Source organism: Rattus norvegicus, chromosome 15 (assembly GCF_021556685.1).
Source record: "Rattus norvegicus strain SHRSP/BbbUtx chromosome 15, alternate assembly SHRSP_T2T, whole genome shotgun sequence".
Taxonomy (NCBI): Eukaryota; Metazoa; Chordata; class Mammalia; order Rodentia; family Muridae; genus Rattus; species Rattus norvegicus.
The window spans coordinates 29030668-29052492 of record NC_141548.1 but is presented as its reverse complement, the minus strand read 5'-3'; the positions used below and the strand labels follow the sequence as shown (position 1 = coordinate 29052492).

Sequence of the window (21825 nt, the reverse complement as noted above, 5' to 3'; positions counted from 1 at the left end):
TCTCTTACAATGGGCTGCATACACAAGAACTGAATAGACATGCAAACTCAGAGGGGAGAAACTCTCCAGGGTCCCACCCCTAGACAAAGGACTAGAGGCGGCTAATGACTGCTGAGAGGGAGAATTAACATCTCCCAGGGGTGAGACCCAGAGAGGTTATCCAATACAAAGTGGTCAGCCCTGAAACATTTACACACAAACAATGAAAATAGACTCAGCCTGATGCATTTATATATTTATCCATACACGTATGTACACATATGGTATATATGTAACAATGAAAATTAAAGAAAAAGAGGCTATCAGTTTGAAAATGGGACTGGAAGGAAAGATGGGGAAGGTTGAAGGGGAGAAGGGGAAGTGATAGAATTATATTTCGGTTAAAATGCTTAAAATAATTAATTAATGATTAACTTGGGGCTGGAGAGATAGCTGAAGGGTAAGAGCACTGACTGCTCTTCCAGGGGTCCTGAGTTCAAATCCCAGCAACCACATGGTGGCTCACAACCATCTGTAATGGGATCCGATACCCTCTTCTGGTGTGTCTGAAGACAGCTACAGTGTACTCATATACATTAAATAAATAAATAAATAAATAAATAAATAAATAAATAAATAAATAAATATTCAACAAAAAGAAAAAATCTCAAATATCCTGATCACACAAAATCGGGTGTTGTGGTTTAAATGAGAATGGCCCCCATAGGCTCATATGTTTGAACACTTGGTCCTTTTAATGGAACTCTTTAGGAAGGATTAGGAAATGTGGCCTTGTTGAAAGAGGTGTGTCACTGGGTATGAATTATGGGGTTTCAGAAGACTCAGGCTATTCCCAGTTTCCTCTCTGCTTCATGGTTGTGTCTCAGGATGTAAACTGTCAGCCACTGCTCCAGCGCCATGTCTGCCTGCTTGTTACCATTTTTCCAGAACCACGGTCATGTTATCTATCACAGCCATAGAAAAGTTACAGGAAAAAAAACAAGAATATTCTGGTGATACAGAGTCAGGTTTAGTTCAAGAGAATTTTTAATTTCATGATATTTATGTGTGACAATAAATAAACAAACAAACAAATAAATAAATAAATAAATAGCACTCTTGAAAACAGGCCTGGTAATGCACGCCGTAAGTCCAGCACTTGGGAGCTGGAGGTAGGTGGATCTCTGAGTTTGAGAGCAGCCTGGTCTACATGGCAAGTTCCAGAACAGAACAGCCAGAGATGCAAAGAGAAACCACATCTCAAACACACACACACACACACACACACACACACACACACACACACACACACACACACCACAGTTTTTTAAAAGTCATCCTGTCATTTAATAACTGCCTCTGCCTTCTCTTCTGTCTCCTCTTCCTCTTCCTTCTCACCCTCTGACTCATCCGCCTTATCCTCCCTGACCATCTTCTACCAAATCTGTCTTGAGAGCAAAAGGAAGCCACAGATAATGAAGTCATCGAGTCCTGATAAACCCCACAGACATTGTCCCACCTGGCATTATAAAACTGGAGAAAGCTACAAAGGAAGAAAGGAAGTCTCCCAGGAGACAGATTACAGACATGAGCCCTGCCTTCTCACAGGGGTGCTGTTACAACAGTCCCACACTAGAGAGATCACACGAAGTGCCTCTGGGGAAAACAAACCAAAAACAGACCACAGCAGGGACCACCCTCAGTAACAGCCTCAATCTTCCCCGTCCACAAGCAAATGGGAGGAGAAGATCCACAGATAAATAAATCATTCAGGTTTCAGTCTCTCCGCCTGCCGCATCTTCTCCCATCCGCTCCTCACAAACGCCTGTGCTGACCCAGTGGCATGTAGAGCTCTCTCCAGCCACAGAGCATAGCCCTTCTCTCAGACTGCAACAGGACCTTCTTCCATGGATGCTGGCACCGCCTGATAAACGTCACTCACTGTCCCACACCAGCCACGGTATGTATGAGTCCCATCTTTCAAGTCATCTGGAGGCTAAACGGCTAACACAGAGGGGTTCTAAAGAGGCAGGGCTGTCCCCAACATCTATGTTTCAGATACAGGCAAAGATCAGGGCGGATCCATAAGGCACGCCTCCACTCTGTCACCTCTCAGTCTGCTCTTTATTTAACTATTGCTCATAAATTTCTTTCTGCTCTCCAACTGTGTTTCTTTCTGTGGTTAAATCACGTGACACTACCTCTCCAGCTGTTCACTGGCTACATCTTTGTATCCTTCTCCTAAGCTCTCCCTCACTAGCGACAGTTCACGGACTGCCTCCAGTGTGAGCCAGGCTCCGTGAGAGTGTCTTGGTGTCTGTGGTGGTTCTAGCTGTGCTCTTTTTTTATTATTATTGGATATTTTTTATTTACATTTAAAATGTTATTCCCTTTGCCAGTTCCTGGACCATAAGCCCCCTATCCCATGCCCCCTACTCATTCTTCTATGAGGGTATTCCACCCCCAAACACCCACCCCTTCCTGCCGCCCTGCCGTGGCATTCCCCTATACTGGGGGGGGGGGGGGGGGTCCAGTCTTGGCAGGACCAAGAACTTCTCCGATTGGTGACCAACAAGGCCTTCCTCTGCTACATATGCAGCTGGAGCCATGGGTCTGTCCATGTGTAGTCTTTGGGTAGTGGTTTAGTCCCTGGGACCTCTGGTTGGTTGGTATTGTTTTTCTTGTGGGGTTGCAAGACCCTTCAGCTCCTTCAATCTTTTGACTATCCTCAAACAGGGACCCCATTCTCAGTTAAATGGTTTGCTGCTAGCATTCGCCTTGGTGTTGGTCATGTTCTGGCTAAGCCTCTCAGAAGACAAATATATCAGGCTCCTGCCAGCATGCATTTCTTGGCATCAGAAATATTGTCTGGGTTTGGTGGCCCTATGTGTATGAGCTGGATTCTCGGGTGAGGAAGTCTCTGGATGGCCTTTCCTTCAGTCTCTACTCCAAACTTTTTCTTCATATTTCCTTCTATGAATATTTTTGTTCCCCCTTCTAAGAAGGACTGAAACATTTGCACTTTGGTCGTCCTTCTTCTTGAGCTTCGTGTGGTCTGTGGATTGTATCTTGGGTAATCTGAGCTTTTGGGCTAATATTCACTTGTCAGTGAATGCATACCACGTACGGGTTTTTTGTGACTGTGTTACTTCATTCAGAATGATATTTTCTAGCTCAATAAATTTGCCTATGAATTTCGTGAAGTCATTGTTGGTAGCTGAGTAGTACTCCATTGTGTAGGTGTGCCACATATTCTGGATCTATTCCTCAGTTAAAGAGCATCTGGGTTCTTTCCAGCTTCTAGCTATTATAAATAAGGCTGCTATGAATATACTGGAGCATGTGTCTTTGTTATATGTTGGAGCATCATTTAGGTATATGCCCAAGAGAGGTATAGCTGGGTCATCAGGTAGTGCAATGTCCAATTTTCTGAGGAACCTCCAGACTGATTTCCAGAGTGGTGGTACCAGCTTGCAATCCCACCAACAATGGAGGAGGGTTCCTCTTTCTCCACATCCTCCCCAGCAACTGTTGTCACCTGAGTTTTTGACCTTAGCCATTCTGACTGGTGTGAGGTAGGATCTCAGGGTTGTTTTCATTTGCATTTCCCTGATGACTAAGGATGTTGAACATTTCTTTAGGTACTTCTCAGCCATTCAATATTTCCTCAGTTGAGAATTCTTTGTTTAGCTCTGTATCTAATTTTTTTTTTTTTTTTTTTTTTTTTTTTTGGAGCTGGGGACCAAACCCAGGGCCTTGCGCTCGCTAGGCAAGCGCTCTACCGCTGAGCTAAATCCCCAACCCCTGTATCCAATTTTTTTTTTTTTTTTTTTGGAGCTGGGGACCAAACCCAGGGCCTTGCGCTCGCTAGGCAAGCGCTCTACCGCTGAGCTAAATCCCCAACCCCTGTATCCAATTTTTTTTTTTTTTTTTTTTTGGAGCTGGGGACCGAACCCAGGGCCTTGCGCTTCCTAGGTAAGCGCTCTACCACTGAGCTAAATCCCCAGCCCCTGTATCCAATTTTTAATAGGGTTATTTGGCTCTCTGGAGTCTAACTTCTTGAGTTCTTTGTGTATATTGGATATTAGTCCTCTATCAGATGAAGAGTTGGTAAATCCTTTTCTTTTCCCAATCTGTTGGTTGCCATTTTGTCCTAATGATAGTGTCGTTTGCCTTACAGAGGTTCTGCAGTTTTATGAGGTCCCATTTCATTCTTGATCTTAGAGCATAACCCATTGTTGTTTTGTTTAAGAAATTTTTCTCAGTGCCCATGTGTTCAAGGCTCTTCCCCACGTTTTCTTCTATTAGTTTGAGTGTATCTGGTTTTATGTGGAGGTCCTTGATCCACTTGGACTTAAGCTTTGTTCAGGGCCATAAGAATGGATTGATTTGCATTCTTCTACATGCAAATCAAGTAGTTGAACCAGCACCATTTGTTGAAAATGCTGTCGTTGGATGGTTTTAGCTCCTTTATGAAAGATCAAGTGACCATAGTTGTGTGGGTTCATTTCTGGGTCTTCAATTCTATTTCACTGATCTACCTGCCTGTCTCTAGTCCAGTACCATACAGTTTTTTCACTATTGCTCTGTAATACTGCTTGAGGTCAGGGATGGTAATTCCCCCAGAAGTTCTTTTTTTGTTGAGTATAGTTGTCAATATTCTGAGTTTTTAGTTATTCCAAATGAATTTGCAAATTGCTCTTTCTCACTCTATGAAGAATTGAGTTGGAATTTTGATGGGGATTGCCTTGAATCTGTAGATTGCTTTTGGCAAAATGGCCATTTTTACTATATTAATCCCACCAATCCATGAGCATGGGAGGTCTTTCCATCTTCTGAAATCATCTTCAATTTCTTTCTTCAGAGACTTGAAGTTCTTGTCATACAGATCTTTCACTTGCTTGGTTAGAGTCACACTGCAGTATTTTATGCTATTTGTGACTATTGTGAAGGGTGTCATTTCCCTAATTTCTTTCTCAACCTGTTTATCCTTTGAGAAGAGGAAGGCTACTGATTTGTTTGAGTTAATTTTATACCCAGCCAATATGCTGAAGTTGTTTATCAGTTCTCTGGTGGAACTTTTAGGGTCACTTAAGTATACTATCATATCATCTGCAAATAGTGATATTTTAACTTCTTCCTTTCCAATTTGTATCCCTTTGACCTCCTTTTGTTGTCTAATTGCTCTGGCAAGGACTGAGTACTATATTGAATAAGTAGTGAGAGGGTGGGCAGTCTTGTCTAGTCCCTGATTTTAGTGGGATTGCTTCAAGTTTCTATTTAGTTTGAAGTTAGCTACTGGTTTGCTGTATATTGCTTTCATGATATTTAAGTATGGGCTTGAATTCCTGGTCTTTGCAAGACTTTTAAAAAGAAGGGGTGTTGAATTTTGTCAAATGCTTTCTCTGCATCTAATGAGAGGATCATATGAATTTCTTCTTTGAGTTTATTTACATAGTAGATTATGTTGCTGGATTTCAATATATTGAACCATCCCTGCATTCCTGGGATGAAGCCTACTTGATCATGATGGATGATCGTTTCAATGTGTTCTTGGATTCGGTTTGCAATAATTTCATTGAGTATTTTTGTGTCAATATTCACAAGGGAAAGTGGTCTGAAGTTCTCTTTCTTTGTTGGGTCTTTTTGTGATTTAGGTATAAGGGTAATTATGGCTTCATAGAAGGAATTGGATAGTGCTCCTTCTGTTTCTATTTTGTGGAATACTTTGGACAGTATCGAGATGAGGACCTCTATGAAGGTCTGATAGAATTCTGCACTAAACCTGTCTGGACCTAGGCTTTTTTTTTTTTTTTTTTTGGTTGAGAGACTTTTAATAACTGCTTCTATTTCTTTAGGAGTTATGGCGTTGTTTAAATGGTTTATCTGATCCTGGTTTAACTTTGATACCTGGTATCTGTCTAGAAAATTGTCTATTTCATCCAGATTTTCCAGTTTTGTTGAATATAGGCTTTTGTAGTAGGATCTGATGATTTTTTTAATTTCCTCAGATTCTGTTGTTATGTCTACCTTTTCATTTCTGATTTTGTTAATATGGATACACTCTCTGTGCCCTCTGGTTAGTCAAGCAAAGGGTTTTTCTATCTTATTGATTTTCTCAAAGAATCAGTTCCTGTTTTGGTTGATTCTTTGTTTAGTTCTTTTTGTTTCTACTTGGTTGACTTCAGCCGTAGGTTTGATTATTTCCTGCCTTCTACTCCTCTTGGGTGTGTTTGCTTCTTTTTGTTCTAGAGCTTTTACGTGTACTGTCAAGCTGTTAATGTATGCTCTCTCCAGTTTCTTTTTGGAGGCACTCAGAATTATGAGTTTTCCTCTTAACACTGCTTTCATTGTGTCCTATAAGTTTGGGTATGTTGTGCCTTCATTGTCATTAAATTCTAAAAAGTCTTTAATTTATTTCTTTCTTTGTCCTTTGACCGAGTTATCATTGAGTAGAGTGTTGTTCAACTTCCATGTGTATATGGGCTTTCTGTTGTTTTTGTTGTTATTGAAGACCAGCCTTAGTCCGTGGTGATCTGAAAGGATGCATGGGATTATTTCAGTCTTCTTGTATCTGTTGAGGCCTGTTTTGTGACTGATTATATGGTCAGTTTTGGAGAAGGTACCATGAGGTGACGAGAGGAAGGCATATTCTTTTCTTTTAGGATGAAATGTTCTATAAATATCTTTTAAATCCATCTGGTTCATAACTTCTGTTAGTTTCTCTATGTCTCTGTTTAGTTTCTGTTTCCATGATCTGTCCATTGGTAAGAGTAGGGTGTTGAAGTCTCCTACTATTATTGTGTGAGCTGCAATGTGTGCTTTGAGCTTTAGTAAGGTTTATTTTATGAATGTAGGTGCCCGTGCATTTGGAGCATAGATATTTAGAATTGAGAGTTCATCTTGGTGGATTTTTCCTTTGATGAATATGAAGTGTCCTTCCTTATCTTTTTTGATAAATTTTGGTTGAAAGTCGATTTTATTCAATATTAGAATGACTACTCCAGCTTGTTTCTTTGGACCATTTGTTTGAAAAAAAATTTCTAGCCTTTTACTCTGAGGTCATATCTGTTTTTGTCACTGGGTGTGTTTCCTGTATGCAAAAATGATGGGTCCTGTTTACATATCTAGTCAGTTAGTCTATGTCTTTTTATTGGGGAATTGAGTCCATTGATGTTAACAGATATTAAGGAATAGTGATTGTTTCCAGTTATTTTTGTTGTTAGAGGTGGAATTATGTTTGTGTGGCTATCTTCTTTTGGGCTTGTTTAAAGAAGACACTTTCTTGCTCTTTCTAGAGTTTAATTTCTCTCCTTGTGTTGGAGTTTTCCATCTATTATACTTTATAGGGCTGAATTTGGGGAAAGATATTGTGTAAATTTGATTTTGTCATGGAATATCTTGGTTTCTCCATATATGGTAATTGAGAGTTTTGCTGGATATAGTAGCCTGGGCTGGCATTTGTATTCTCTTAGGGTCTGTCTGACATCTGTCTAGGATCTTCTGAATTTCATGGCCTCTATTGAAAAGTCTGGTGTAATTCTGATAGATCTGCTTTTATATGTTACTTGACTTTTTTCCCTTACTGCTTTTAATATTCTTTCTTTATTTTGTGCTTTTGGTGTTTTGATTAGTATGTGACAGAAGGAGATTCTTTTCTGGTCCAATCTATTTGGAGTTCTTAGGCTTTTTGTATGTTCATGCGCATCTCTTTCTTTAGGTTAGGGAAGTTTTCTTCTATAATTTTGTTGAAGATATTTACTGGACCTTTAGGTTGGGAGTCTTCACTCTCTTCTATACCTATTATCCTTAGCTTTGCTCTTTTCATTGTTTCCTGGATTTCCTGGATGTTTCAGGTTAGGAGCTTTTTGCATTTTGCATTTTCTTTGACTGTTGAGTCAATGTTTTCTATGGGATCTTCTGCCCCTGAGATTCTCTCTTCTATCTTTTATTCTGTTGATGATGCTTGCATCTATGACTCCTGATTTCTTTCCCAGGTTTTCCATCTCCATGGTTGTCTCCCTTTGCTATTTCTTTATTGTTTCTATTTCCATTTTTAGATTCTGCATGGTTTTGTTCTTTCCTTCACTTATTTGGTGCTTTTTCCTGTAATTCTTTAAGGGATTTTTGTGTTTCCTCTTTAAGTGCTTCTACCTGTGTTCTCCTGTATTTCATTAAGGGAGTTATTTATTGTCCTTCCTAAAGTACTCTATCATCATCATGACATGTGATTTCAAATCTAAATCTTGCTTTTCTCGTATGATGGAGTATACAGGACTTACTGTAGTGGGAGTACTGAATTCTGATGATGTCAAGTAGCCTTGGTTTCTGCTGCTTATGTTCCTCAGGTTGTCTCTGGTGTTAGCTTGTCTAGTTGTCTCTGACAGTGGCTTGACCCTCCTGTTAGCCTGTGTGTCAGCACTCCTGTAGGCCTGTTTTCTTTCAGCCAGAACTAGGAACAAAGAGCTGCTCCTGGGTTTGTGTGTCCTGAAGCCTCCAAGTGGGTCACTTGGAGCAGAATCTGTGCTCCTTCTGTGTGGTCCTTGTCAAGCAAGTCACTTCCCCCAGCTCTACCCACAATTCCAAAGTTAGATTAAGTTAGTTGGACCTGGTTATTGTGTCAATGGATATTTTAAAGGTATAATCCAAACTAGTTACTCAGGGTTTCATATTCTTTGATTTATATATATATATATTTATTTTATTTTATGTATGAGTGTTTTCTTTGCAGATATGTCTTTGTACCACATGTGTGCCTGGTGTCCAAGAAGATCAGAACACTTTGGATCTCCTGGAGCTGGACTTAAGGACTGTTGTGAGCTGTAATTTGGGGTCTTGGAATTGAAATTAGGTCCTCTATAAGAACCACAAGTGCTCTTAACCACTGAGCCATCTCTCCAGCCCCAAGGGATTCATATATTCTTAGGGAAACTGCCAGTTTCATGTATCACACTTCATTACACATTTTCTGGTTATAAAATTCAGGAAAGGATACAAGATTGCATTAATCTTATAAATATAAAGAAAAGAAGATGGGCTTCAAGTTGATTTTCAGAAAATGGACTTTTTTTAAGGTTTTAAGGCCAGGTGTGGTAGCACATGCTTTTAATTCCAGCCCTTCATAGCAGAGGCTGGTGGAAAGCTATGCATTCCAGTCCAGCTTGGTCTACAGAGAGCGTCTCAAGAAGCCAGGGCTAAGGGCTACATAGAGAAACTCTGTTTTAAAAGACAGGAGGAAGGACTGTTCTTCATTTGAGAGATGTGTGACTAGAGTTAGAAATATAGTTTGGAACTAAACAAATTGGGAACTAGACAAAAGTCACCTGCTGAAATGCTTGTGTGTCTTTTGCCTCCTTAGAAAGTATCTTACACACTTGACACTGTTAATCTCTGAATAAATACATACTATATACATATACAAAAGTTAGATATAGATATAGTTATAGATAAAGATATATCCCAAAACTTCTAGGCTGTTTACACACTATCTGTGTTTCTTTCTATTTCTGTGATGAAACACCAGGATCGAAAGCAACTTGGTGAGGCTTACAAGTTACAGTCCATCGTTGAGCACAACAAAGGCAGAACTGAAACAGTAGCCATAGCAGAATGCTGCTTACTGGCTTGCTCCCCTAACTTGTTCTGCCTGCTTCTTATACAACCCAGAAGCATCTGTCCAGGGGTGGCACCACCCACAGTGGGCTGGGCCCTCCCACATCAATCATTAATCAAGAAAGTGCCTCACAGACATGCACACAGACCCATCTAACATTGGCAATGCATCAAATAGAATTCTCTCTTTCTAATGGCTCTAGGTTTGTCAACTTGACAAAAACTAAGCAGTACATAGAGGTTTAGGGATGCAGCTCAATCGATAGAGTACAGGACTAAAGAGTTGGAGTTCACTTTCTAGCACCACAATGTATTGGCACACTCCTGAAGTCCCAGAACTGTTAAAGCCACAACTGCAGCCAGGGTGAGGCTCCGTACTGTCACTCTCAGCATGCCTGAGGTATTCTTTCAGGAAACTCAAATTAGGTAAAGCACCATGTCTGACTTCAAGACAGAAATAATTTTTGGATGATTCAAAATGAAGCAGAGTTGAGATTTGTTTTAAGTGACGAGATTATGGAGCTAAAGAGATGCTCGATGGTTAAAACACTTGTTCTTATTGAGGACCCAGATTCAGTTCCCAGGACCCACACGGCAGCTAACAACTATCTGTAACTCCATTGCCAGAAGAACCAGTACCCTTTTCTGATCTCCAAGGGCTCCAAGCATATACCCAGTACACACACACACACACACACACACACACACACACACACACACACACACACATGCAACCAAAATACTAATGTACATAAAATAAATAAATGCAATCGTTTTAAGATAAATAAAAAGCACAGGTTAAATTTGACACACACCTTTCATCCCGGCACTCTAGAAGCTGACACAGGCAGATCTCTGTGAGTTTAAGGTCAGCCTGGTGAGCATAATGAACTGCAAGTCAACCAGAGCTACATAGAGACACTGTCTTTTTTTTTTAATTTTATGTATGCAAGTACACACTCTCTTCAGACTCAGCAGAAAACAGTTGTGAGCCACCACGTGGATGCTGGGAAGTGAACTCAGGACCTCTGGAAGAGCAGTCAGTGCTCTTAACCGCTGAGCCATCTCTCCAGCCCCAATCCTGTTCTTTCTTTTTCCTTTTTGTTTTTTCTTCTATTGGATATTTTATTTATATACCTTTCAAATGTTATCCCCTTTCCTGGTTTCCCCTTCTGCAAACCCCTATCCCATCTCCCCTCCCCAACCCTGTTCTTTCTTAACTTCACTAATCTAAATTTTCTGTTGTTGCTCTTTGACCTTGTCTTTAAAGTCTGTGTCTGTGTGTGTGTGTCTGTGTGTGTGTGTGTTCATGTTGTGTGTGTGTGTTCATGTTGTATGTATACTATGTGGAAGTCAGAGGACAGCTTTCAGGAGTCAGTTCTTGCCCTTCCACCTTTGTCAGGTGCTGTGTTGTATGGTGGCCCAGGAGCTTTAGGCAGTTCTGTTGAGAAGTGCTGTAAACACAAATGCACAGTACTACATGCACAGTACTGCATCCACAGTACTGTACTCACAGTACTTCATCCACAGTACTGTACTCACAGTACTGCATTGGACTTTCAGATGCAGATCCTGGATATTAAACTCCGATCATCAGAATTGCATAGCTTGTGCTTTAATCCAATAAGTCATCTCACAAAACTACATCTAGATTTTGAAGCAGGATAGAAACACCAATTAAAACTCTTTGAGAGATGAGAATAAGCCCAGAGGCTAGAAAGCAGCCTCCAATATCCCCTTTCACTAAGTTATATTTGTGAAAAAGGAAGTTCAGCAAAACAGAAAACTGCTGGGCAGGACAGGAGAAGCTGCATGTCCTGAACAATAGTCAGTGATTTTTACAGGTTTACAGGTTACTGGAAGTTTCCAGTGGAAAAGCCTTCATTACAAACTTCTAAAGGTGAAGAAAGTCAACAGTGTAGGTTTCTCAGGACATAGCAACTCCCTAAGCCTGCCGCCATCTTTTCAAAGCAGCTTAAAAGAGTGTGAGGGAGCACAGTTCTGTGCCAATGAGCTTTCAGAGAGCAGAGGCCCTGTCACAGCTCCACAGAACTTCCCCACCACCACCCCAGGTCTCCACAGTCTCCTTCTTCAGCTCCCCGCACTTCCGTGTCATCTGTGCTAACCCCTGCTTGTGTATTCTCCAGACCTCCCAACGATGGAAAGAGTCAACCACACACTCCTGACTGAGTTCGTCCTCACAGGAGTTCCCCGCCCTCCCAGGCTGAGGACTTTCCTGTTTGTGTACTTTTTGCTGATCTACATCCTGACTCAGCTGGGGAACATGCTCATCCTGATCACTGTCTGTGCCGACACACAGCTCCATGCGCGCCCCATGTACGTCTTCCTTGGTGCGCGCTCCGTCATCGACATGGGCATCTCTACCATCATTGTCCCCCGTCTCATGATGAACTTCACTCCAGGCATTAAGCCCATCCCGTTTGGGGGCTGTGTGGCCCAGCTTTATTTCTATCACTTCCTGGGCAGTACTGTGTGTTATCTCTACACCACAATGGCCTATGACAGGTACCTGGCCATATGCCAACCCCTGCATTACCCAGTCCTCATGTCTGCTAACCTGAGCATCTTGCTGGTGGCTGGAGCTTGGGTGGCTGGCTCAATCCATGGAGCAATCCAAGCCATTCTAACCTTCCGCTTGCCCTACTGTGGTCCCAACCAGGTAGATTACTTTTTCTGTGACATTCCCGCTGTTCTGAAACTAGCCTGTGCCGATACCACAGTCGATGAGTTGGTGACCTTTGTGGACATCGGAGTGGTGGTTGCCAGCTGTTTCTCCCTGATCCTCCTTTCCTACATCTATATCATTCGGGCCATCCTGAGGATCCGCACAGCTGATGGGAGGCGAAGGGCCTTCTCAACATGTGGAGCCCATGTAACCATGGTTACTGTGTACTATGTGCCCTGTGCCTTCATCTACCTGCGACCTGACAGTCACAGCATCCTGGATGGAGCAGCTGCTCTCTTCCCCACAGCCATCACTCCTTTCCTCAATCCCCTCATCTACACTCTGTGGAACCAGGAGGTGAAGACGGCCTTGAGGAAAATGGTAGGAAGACAAAGCACTAAGAGTGAGGTCTGAGCACCTCTTCTCTTCTGTGGAGATGCCCAGGCTTCCACTTAGTCTGATGTTTCGGTTTCAACAAGGCTCCCTGATTTTCCTCATTTGTGAAGCCAGGCACACAGATCTACACAATGAGATGGCACAGAGACGAAGGAAAAATACAACTTCCCAGCCATTCCTAGTTTCTCCTCCAGACAAACAGCTCCAGCGGCCAAAGGAGTGTCCCGCGCGACCTCGCCAACAAGAATATACGGGGACACACGAATCCTTACTGTAGCTAAACGTTTATTGAATCTTAAGGAGAGGCACCGCGCACCGGCATGGCGCGGCTTATATACACCTTAGCGCGGCGCATCCACACCTGATTGGTCGCTTACCCATGATCTCATTAGGCACGCCCCGGAGTGGGCAAAGACCTGGCACAAAGGCACTCTTGTACATGCGCACACAGTTTACTTCCTGAAAGGAAGTCGGCTGGCGCGGTGGAGGCCAGCGCCATCTTGTAATGGCAAAACAATCTCGGCCTTCCACGTGGGGCGCAGTGGAAGCCAGCGCCATCTTGTGGTGGCGAATGTTATTGCGGCCCTCTACATCTCCCCCTTATTGTTTTAATTAATAACAATAAATTATATTCTAGGCTGGTCTAGGTCCCTGTAGTTACGTCCATCTGTTGTGGCTCCTGTCTTAGGTCGTTCCTCTATGTCACAGCCTTATCCGTCGAAGGGTAACCCTATCGCCACCGGGCCCCGTGTCTTAGATTGGTCTGTGCATGAGGAAAGTTGCCCATCTCTGGATACCGCAGTGCTGTGTGACAGTTACTGTTAATGACCTAGGGCGAACTATAAAAAGAGGCCAGCCAGAAAATGAGTTAGCGGGGAAATCATGATCACCCTATCGCGTGCAATGAGAAAACCTCAGTGATGTGGAAGGGCTGATCAAAGAATCATTGAGTCTCTCTCATCCCAGTGTAATGGATCCACAGATCCATGGGGTGCAAGAGCAGAGAACTCAGATACCAACTAACTTTTGAAGATAGATAACCAAATTTTAGGGGAGGCCCCTTGTTCAATGGCCACAAGTGCTTGAGTGATAACGGCCTTGTCACATTTTTGTTGAGATCTGAGTTTGCAAACCAACCATAGCATGAACACTAATCCACAGCATAGGGCTGCACCAAACAGAGCCACTCCAGATAAGTAGTGGGCACCTCATCTGGTTCACCTCAGCTGTTACCACCAAGGGCCGTAGTCAAGCCGCTCCTATAATAAAATTTAGAATTCCCAATTGTTAGCAACTACTCCAGAAAGTTCACCCACTGTGCTTGTCTAACCATAGATTTGGGGAGGGTAACTCCAGACACTGTAGACACAATGGCTATAGCAGTAAATGGCTGCTACAATAGCAGCGAAAGTAACAAGGTCTTTCCCAGGACAGTTCAGGATCAGCCATTCTTTTCTGGAACAACCAGCAGGCAATGGAACCATGTCTGAGATCTGCATAACCAGGGCAGAGTTCCCCAGTCCACAGCAGCTTCACACAGATAGCATTCCTGTGAAGCTACAGACTGCAAAATGACTAAGGCAGCAAGAGTCACCAGGGGAATGAGGGGGGCAGGGGTAACAGTTGGAGTCCAATCTTCTCTAGCAAGCAGCAGTGCACAGAGGGTCACAGCAGGCCACAGTGGGACGGGACACACACAGTGGTAACACTGACTGCAGCAACGCCAAAATCTCTATGATGACAAAAGATGAGGGGGAATCTTCCATCTTCCTCTCAGGGCAGAGGAATGACTCCAGGGACCCGAACCAGGAGAGCTGAATCTTTATGTAACCAGGATCAGCAAGTCTCACCAGCCACTCAGGCAGCTGGCACACTCTTGTAGCATCCTGTAGAAAAAACACAAACATTCCCTCTTCCCCATATAAAATATCTGGACAGGATCATGTCAATATGTGGATCTCTCTATTTCACCTAGGCAGAAGTATGCCTAGTTGTAGGGTGCCATAAACTTTGGCATCCAAATTTTAAAATTGAAATAAAAGGAGCATTAATTAGCATACAGGGATAACTCCCCCTTTTTATTTATTAAGATATAGTATAGATATTATTTATTAAGGTAAGTCCTCGAGGATTAAATTGAGGACACTGAGCACTTGTATTTATAAATTGACTTGTATACCAAATTATTGTCTCTAGCATTATTGTTTTGGATATATAAAGAATGAGATTTTTTGACTAATTGTTCCTATGTAAGGCCTATAATCTGTCTGGTATCATTGTCCTCCCTTGTTAAGGAGTCTAGGCAATCTAGTTTGAGTTCTTAAATGGTCTATTAAGGAACAGTACTTAGTGCTCTTAACCACTAAGCCATCTCTCTAGCCCCTCACCAGCTTTATTTACCTAAACATAAGCATTAATTAGAAATGTCAAAACCTGTAAATATTGTCTAGATTTAGTCGTACTAGAAATCCCTGAGCTGGCAGGGTGAGGCTGGAAATTGAAAGTAGGCAAAAGGAGTCTTTCTCTTTTCATATCAACTCCATTATCATTTTAAAGTTAGGTATGAGTCTAAGGTTTAATTTTATTTGTCTGAGCCAGAGCACTGAAGGGACAGTGAGTTGTCAGACATTTACACTGAAACCACTCATTGATTTTAAGTAGAAAACCTGTCTCTAATAAAGCATTAAGTAATTGAAATCAATTGTAAACCACAAGCCATACATTGGCTATTAGTATGTGAATTGAAAGCTTGATTTAAAAACAGTGGCTAAACCACGGAATTTAATAATCTGTGTTGAAGCAACAGAAACTCAAGAGAATAAACAAGTAATCTAACCATATATGTAGCCTTTTCATTAGATGAACCACCTATAAATACAGTAAGCGCATTTCTTATGGGTTGTATGTACAAATTTACAGTAAATACAAAAGCATGTAAAAAGTAAAATTATCAATTTTGTCTGAAAATTTTGTATATGTAATAGGCCAAATATCAGTATTTTGTAATAACCAATTTAATTGTTGTTTGGAATAAGGTATGTTTTACCAGGTTTCTTTTTAAAATACTTTTATGACTCTAGTCTATAATTTTGTATTAACACAACTGAAGCTTTATCTCCAATGTGGATAACAAAGACCTAAGTCCTCTGGTAAGGTGAGGTACTTAGCCAATTAACATATCTTTAGAAGCTTAAAATTAGTTTTAAATATTCTTTTTTGGAGTAGTGTAACAGCTACTCCCCAAATATTAAAGCTCATTTTTGAGAGCAGAAGTTTGTAGTAAAAATTTCCATATACACTGAAAGATTCAAGGTTCTAACTTCTTACATTGAAGAAGCGACAAAATTATATAATATAAGGCTATTATCCATTTTTTGTAAAATTTGTAATGATATCACTTTATGGGCTCTCTAAAATTATAAGCAAGCTCACGAAATGAAAACTCACAATCTCCAGGACGTAAATAAATTGTATAAAAACAATCCTCTAAATCTATCTTGAAATGGCAGTTGGAGTAAGCAAACTGGCTGTAATGCTCTCACAAGTTCCAAAACCTCATCAATCCTTTGTAAATCCTGTAACAATCTCTACCTGTTTGATTTTTTCTTAATTACAAATAAGTTTGAGTTAGTCAATGTAACACTGGCAATCCTTAATCACAATCTTTAAGTTCTCCTTGTAACACCAGAGCACAGCCACAATTTTGGAAAGTTACCTGAGTTCTGAGTACTGACTAGGCAGCTGTTCTTAGGGCAGTGGAATTAGCATCAAAATACAGATAGCTTCAGGGCAAACCACAACTTTGGAAAGCAAAACTCAACCTTCAACAAACGATCTAGTCTCCAAAATCTAGTCTCTAGCCTATCCTTCATGCTACAAAGTTTGACTGCCAATTCCTACATATGAACGCACGATGGTGTAGTCTCCAGTACCTCAACAAAGAGACATTGCCCTAAATTCTTTTAGAAGCCTGGTTTCTAGAATAAGAGTTCTATAAAAATATTATCTCAATTTAGACCTGTTTCCCTAGGTTGGCTCATGCCACATGTTGTCTAGAATGACTTTATCCAAATTACCAGCTTTATGTCAACTTTTTGTTACCAATATTATACCTTTTTAACCATATCCAATAACTTGAAAGCCAACAATCTATGACCAAGGCAAGTAGAGCATATTTATACATGTAAAACCAATGAGAAACAAAATTGAAGTGGCAACACATATCTTTAATATTTAGACCAAGCACCATTTTTACCTTTTTAGCTATGATTTTAAGAGAAGCACCTTGTCACCTGTCGAGTCAAATAATAAGTCAGGGATTTTTCTAAGAGAAACAGCTATCAGCTCTTGTACCAAAGAAGCTGAGGAGCTGCTGGCGCCTTTAAGATCAGTTCGTGCAGACGCTTAGCCCCTGGGCAGCTTCTCCAGCTGACTTATGCTCCTAACTACAGGTGTAGGGCTCTAAAGGCCGATTGAAACTGTTTTTTATTTATTTGTTCCTTTTTGAAACGAGTTAAAACCAAATCAAGATGTGAACGATTGACAGATAAAGTTTTCACCATTTTTTCTTTTGAACATGAAACATAAAACATTTAAGCAACAAGAAACAAAAACCACAGACATAAACTGACATACAGGGACAGCTTGGTGTACCAAGGACAGACAATAGACAAAGAGGGAAAAAACCAGATGGTGTCAGCAGAGAGGTAGGATTTTCCCTTTCCCACCATTTCCACGGTGACTATCCACTCGAGTGGGGTTGATATGGACGATGGATTGTCTCAATTCCTGGACTAGTCCATCAACGTGTTGAAACCAAATTCCTGTAAGATACTGAGATATATTACGGGATATCTGAGCAGCACAACTGACATTCACAAATGGTATGGAAGTGAAACACAGTCTTGAATATTTTTACTCACAACCCAATTACATTAACTCTATCAAGCTGTGCATGGGCATTGAGATGTCCTTTTGTTTGATTCTCCTGAATGAATTTTCAGGCGGTCTACCTCTATCAAGTCTGATCAGTATGACTCTGTGAAGCCTCCAGAGCCTAATCACACCTTTTACAAGGACAAAGACAAAATTTTTCTCCCAAAATACTGTGTTCCTTTTATCTCCTCCCTTTTTCTCTCCCGGGGCGTTTTTTCCCCAATCTCTCGCCTCCGCAGATCTGAAGTCTTTAGAGGGGACTGTCTGCTTATTATCTTTTTTCCTTGAGCTCTTTAATTTTTTACCCAACCCTGTTTCTGACATGCCGCCTTGCACCTCCCCCAGCGCTCTCTGCTTTGCTATTACAGCTGGGCGGCTCCCATGCGACCTCTGACGCTGTCTGGCCATAGCTAGAAACTCAAAGGCTAATAGAGAAAGCCCGAGGGCTGCCAAAACGATAATAAAAACTTCCGCCGCATCTAGCAGGGGAGTGAAGTGGAACAGGTCAAGGCTAAGCATGTCTCTCAGGACCTTACCCGCGTCCTGCAGCTTTGGATTCTCTCCGTGTACGGAGGACCTCTCGGCGCCTGGCGATGGTGTGGCGTCCCGGGTTTCGGCACCAAATATCCCACGCGACCTCGCCAGCAAGAATGTACGGGGACACACGAATCCTTACTGCAGCTAAACATTTATTGAATCTTAAGGAGAGGCGCTGCGCGCCGGCATGGCGCGGCTTATATACACCCTAGCGCGGCGCATCCACACCTGATTGGTCGCTTACCCATGATCTCATTAGGCACGCCCCGGAGTGGGCAAAGACCTGGCACGAAGGCACTCTTGTACATGCGCACACAGTTAACTTCCTGAAAGGAAGTCAGCTGGCGCAGCAGAGGCCAGCGCCATCTTGTAATGGCAAAACTATCTTGGCCTTCCACGTGGGGCGCAGTGGAAGCCAGCGCCATCTTGTGGTGGCGAATGTTATTGTGGCCCTCTACAGAGGAGTAGATAGTAAGACTAAGCAGCTCTGTAAGACCACAAAAGATGGCATGTGTGTGGCTAGATGCTTTGCCTGACACATGTTGGAGTCATATGGAAAGTGGGAATGTCAACTGAGAAAATGGCTCCCTTAGACTGAACAAGCCTATGATATATCTTCCCGATACATTATTGATGTGACAAGGCCCAAGTCACCATGGGTGATGCCACCCCTAGTCTCTTGTTCTTGGATTCTATAAAAAAGCAGGCTGAGCAAGCCAGTAAGCAACACTCCTCCGTGGAATCTGTACTAGCTCTTGCCTCCAGGATAGAGTTCCTACCCTGACAGGTAACTGTAAGATAAATTAAAGCTTTCCCCACCCCCAAAAGTGATTTTTGTCATAGTGTTTTACCATATGAACCAAAACCTTAACTAAGGCAGCATACTTATGTACCCAGATGTCTAACATTCTAAAAGCACCCAGTGAGTCCTGGCCCTCATTAGTCAAACCCTTCTACAATAACTTACACTTTACAGTTCAATGTGTACTTCAACATCTAGTGTTATACAAGGAACTATGGATGTTCGCTGGGTTCCTAACAAACCTGGCATGGGACTTCCTAAGGCCACTCCAGGTAGGTGAACGGGTGAAGAGGATTCTTGCCTGCTTAAAGAATAAACCTTCTCTTGAAATGGTGCTCTGTGTTTTTTCAAATTAAATGACCATAAGAAAGAGTGCAGTGGGGTTGGGGATTTAGCTCAGTGGTAGAGTGCTTGCCTAGCAAGCACAAGGCCCTGGGTTCAGTCCCCAGCTCCAAAAGAAAAAAGAAGAAAAAAAAAGAGTGCAATGGGGTCTCTTCAAATATCTCAAGAATACATTTCCAAGCCCAAAGACAAAGGCCAATGTGAAACATTACATGGAGAGGAAACAAAGAAATCGCCAGAGCACCAGCATAACTCGTCAAAATGAGCACTTCACGGTTCATGCTGTGAGATGAGCAAGCTTTCCCTGAGCTGCCAGGACCTAAAACTGTGAGCAAACGTCCTGGGATCCTTGGTTTGGGCCCATTAGCACCTGCACCTCCTTTTTCCCCCCGTGTCTCTGATTTGTCCTCTCGCTTTTCAACTTGGATAGTGGCTCAATCTCAGTGCCTACACTGCAAACTCTCTCAGCCAAGTTTGTTCCTGTGAGTGTCCATCCCCAAGGGACTCACAGCTAGCTTATCTAACTCTTCAAAGAGACAGAACCTCACCTTCTCCCTTAGTAAAGCTGGTCCTCAGTGTTTTGATCAGAAAACAGGCAATCCACCAAGTATCAGATTCCTCTTGCCACAATATTCCTTACACAATCTCTTAAATCTTTACTGCAGTGGATGAATAATAAATTTTTTAAAAAAAAACTTAAGTTTGTAGCTAGTAAAAAAAGTTTACCCAAAGAATGCAAGTTATACCTTTTTCTTCTTTTCTGACTGATCAGCATAAATGCTATTGTCACTGTCACTTTAACAATTAATAAATCATCATTACAGCCAGGCCATGGTGGCCCATGCCTTCCCAGCACTCAGGAGGCAGAGGCAGTCGGATCTCTGTGGTCTCTTAGTCCAAGGCTATCCTGGTCTACAGAGTGAATTCCAGGATAGCCAGGGCCACACAGAGAAACCCTGTCTTGAAAAAAACAAAACAAAACAAAATCATGGTTCCAATGACAATGTGTCAAATCATTTGTCACAGCGTTGACTATGTTATTCACACACACCACACACTAACCATAAATGTAAAGAACCAGGGGCGATGGCTCAGACCTTCAGCCTCAGCACTTACAGAGTGAGAGAGAGGATGAGAAAGGAGGCATGGCGGTGTGCGCTTGTGATCCCAGCACTCTGGAAGCCTAGGAAGGAGCATTATCACAAGTTCAAAAAATAGCCTGGACAGCAAAGTCCTGTTGCAGAGAAAGAGGGGGTGGAGAGAAAATAGAGATAAAAAGACCAATCACATTGTATTCGTGAGTGGGTTAATAAACAGACTCCTTTTACAATTCACTAAGGTACTCTTGAAATTTTCCCAAATGCAAGGTGGTTTTTGTTTTTAAGCTATAGTTACAAACCTTCCAGGATAAAGCTTTCTAAATAGAGATAACATTTAGTTGACGGGTCTAGAATAGAAAAGCATTTGCTGTGTGTATTAGTTATGTTTTCGTTGCTATGGTAAATAGTAACACCAAAAGCAATTTCGGAAAGTGTTCATTTGACTTACAGTTCCAGGGGATTAGGGTCCAAAATGGGAGAGGGGACAAGAATCTAAAGGATAACTGTCGTGTAGAATTTCCTCCAAGATTAAAACATCTTCCATCTTGGAGAGAAGCTCCTTAAACAATAGGATGCTCTAAAGGAGTTGAAGCATTCCACCCTGCAAGAAAGCTAGTTCAGCTCAGGAAGTAAATAGGTCAAAGGTTCCAGGAAGTCCCTGAAACTGACTAAATATACTGGGTCCCTCAGTCCTCAAGTATGTATAAACTGTAAAGACTATTGTGAAACACTCTGAGACAAGCTGAGTTGCCTGGAAGAAATAGAGACTAGCTGAACCAACTAGTACCATCAGAGCTTATCTGAGCTGTGTGGAAGAAGCTTCCTGTGAAGAAGTTCTGAGAGGTCAGTGTCCTCTTTCACATGTTGCCTGGCCTTTCTGAAACCATGAAGGTAGGCTACGTGATCCCCTGAATCTTGTGTCTTTTACACCTCCGAATTCAATCCCATATGGAACGTGGTGCTGAGAACAGCTGCTAGCCTGGGATAGACCCTGGCCCTCTGAACCACAGTGGCATCAGCTTTTATATGCAGCTTATGTCTAAGATCAAGAAACAATGCTGACATCGTTTTAAATGTAATTCTTGATTCTTTGTGAATTCCACATCGGGCAGCCCAATCCCACTCATCTCCAAGTACACCCAACTATAATGTGTCACTGTGTGTCACACAGTATACCCTTTTGCCCAAACAACTAGTAAATGTTCACAGCAGTGAGTCATTGGTCTGTTTGGAGGCTTCTGACTACTGCTACACTATCAACACTGGACCCTCACCAAGACTCCTCTCAGTTATCCTGCCACTGCCCTGAGTCATGGAGATCCTATGGCTATGGTTATGCAGGGGAGGCCCCCTCACATGCTCTAGCAGCTCATAGATGAGATAGATATTGGGGTGGGCCAACTCAAAGCCCTAGATCTGGGCCTGGAAGTAGCTAA

At 42.1% G+C, this 21825-nt stretch overlaps 1 protein-coding gene across 2 annotated transcripts; it reads left to right on the top strand.

Annotated features, from left to right (window-relative positions):
• The first annotated feature begins 1637 nt into the window (after positions 1-1637).
• Or10g3c (olfactory receptor family 10 subfamily G member 3C) lies at positions 1638-15750 on the top strand. Of its 2 annotated transcripts, XM_087586359.1 has the most exons (2): positions 1638-1939; positions 11739-15750. In XM_087586359.1, exons 1-2 carry the CDS (start codon positions 1891-1893, stop codon positions 12689-12691), a joined length of 1002 nt encoding a protein of 333 aa, XP_087442485.1. In that variant the 5' UTR covers positions 1638-1890; the 3' UTR covers positions 12692-15750. The 2 variants fall into 2 exon arrangements, with proteins under 2 accessions (XP_087442485.1, NP_001000833.1); NM_001000833.1 differs by lacking the exon at positions 1638-1939 and having other exon boundaries at positions 11750-12691.
• The last annotated feature ends 6075 nt before the right edge of the window (positions 15751-21825 follow it).

What these genes read in the sequence shown, in the direction of transcription:
- Or10g3c (XM_087586359.1), top strand. Translation starts at nt 1,891, where the DNA reads ATGCTGGCACCGCCTGATAAACGTCACTCACTGTCCCACACCAGCCAC. An exon ending in ACTGTCCCACACCAGCCACG is followed by an intron (nt 1,940 to 11,738) that starts GTATGTATGAGT and finishes TGTATTCTCCAG; the next exon opens with ACCTCCCAACGATGGAAAGA.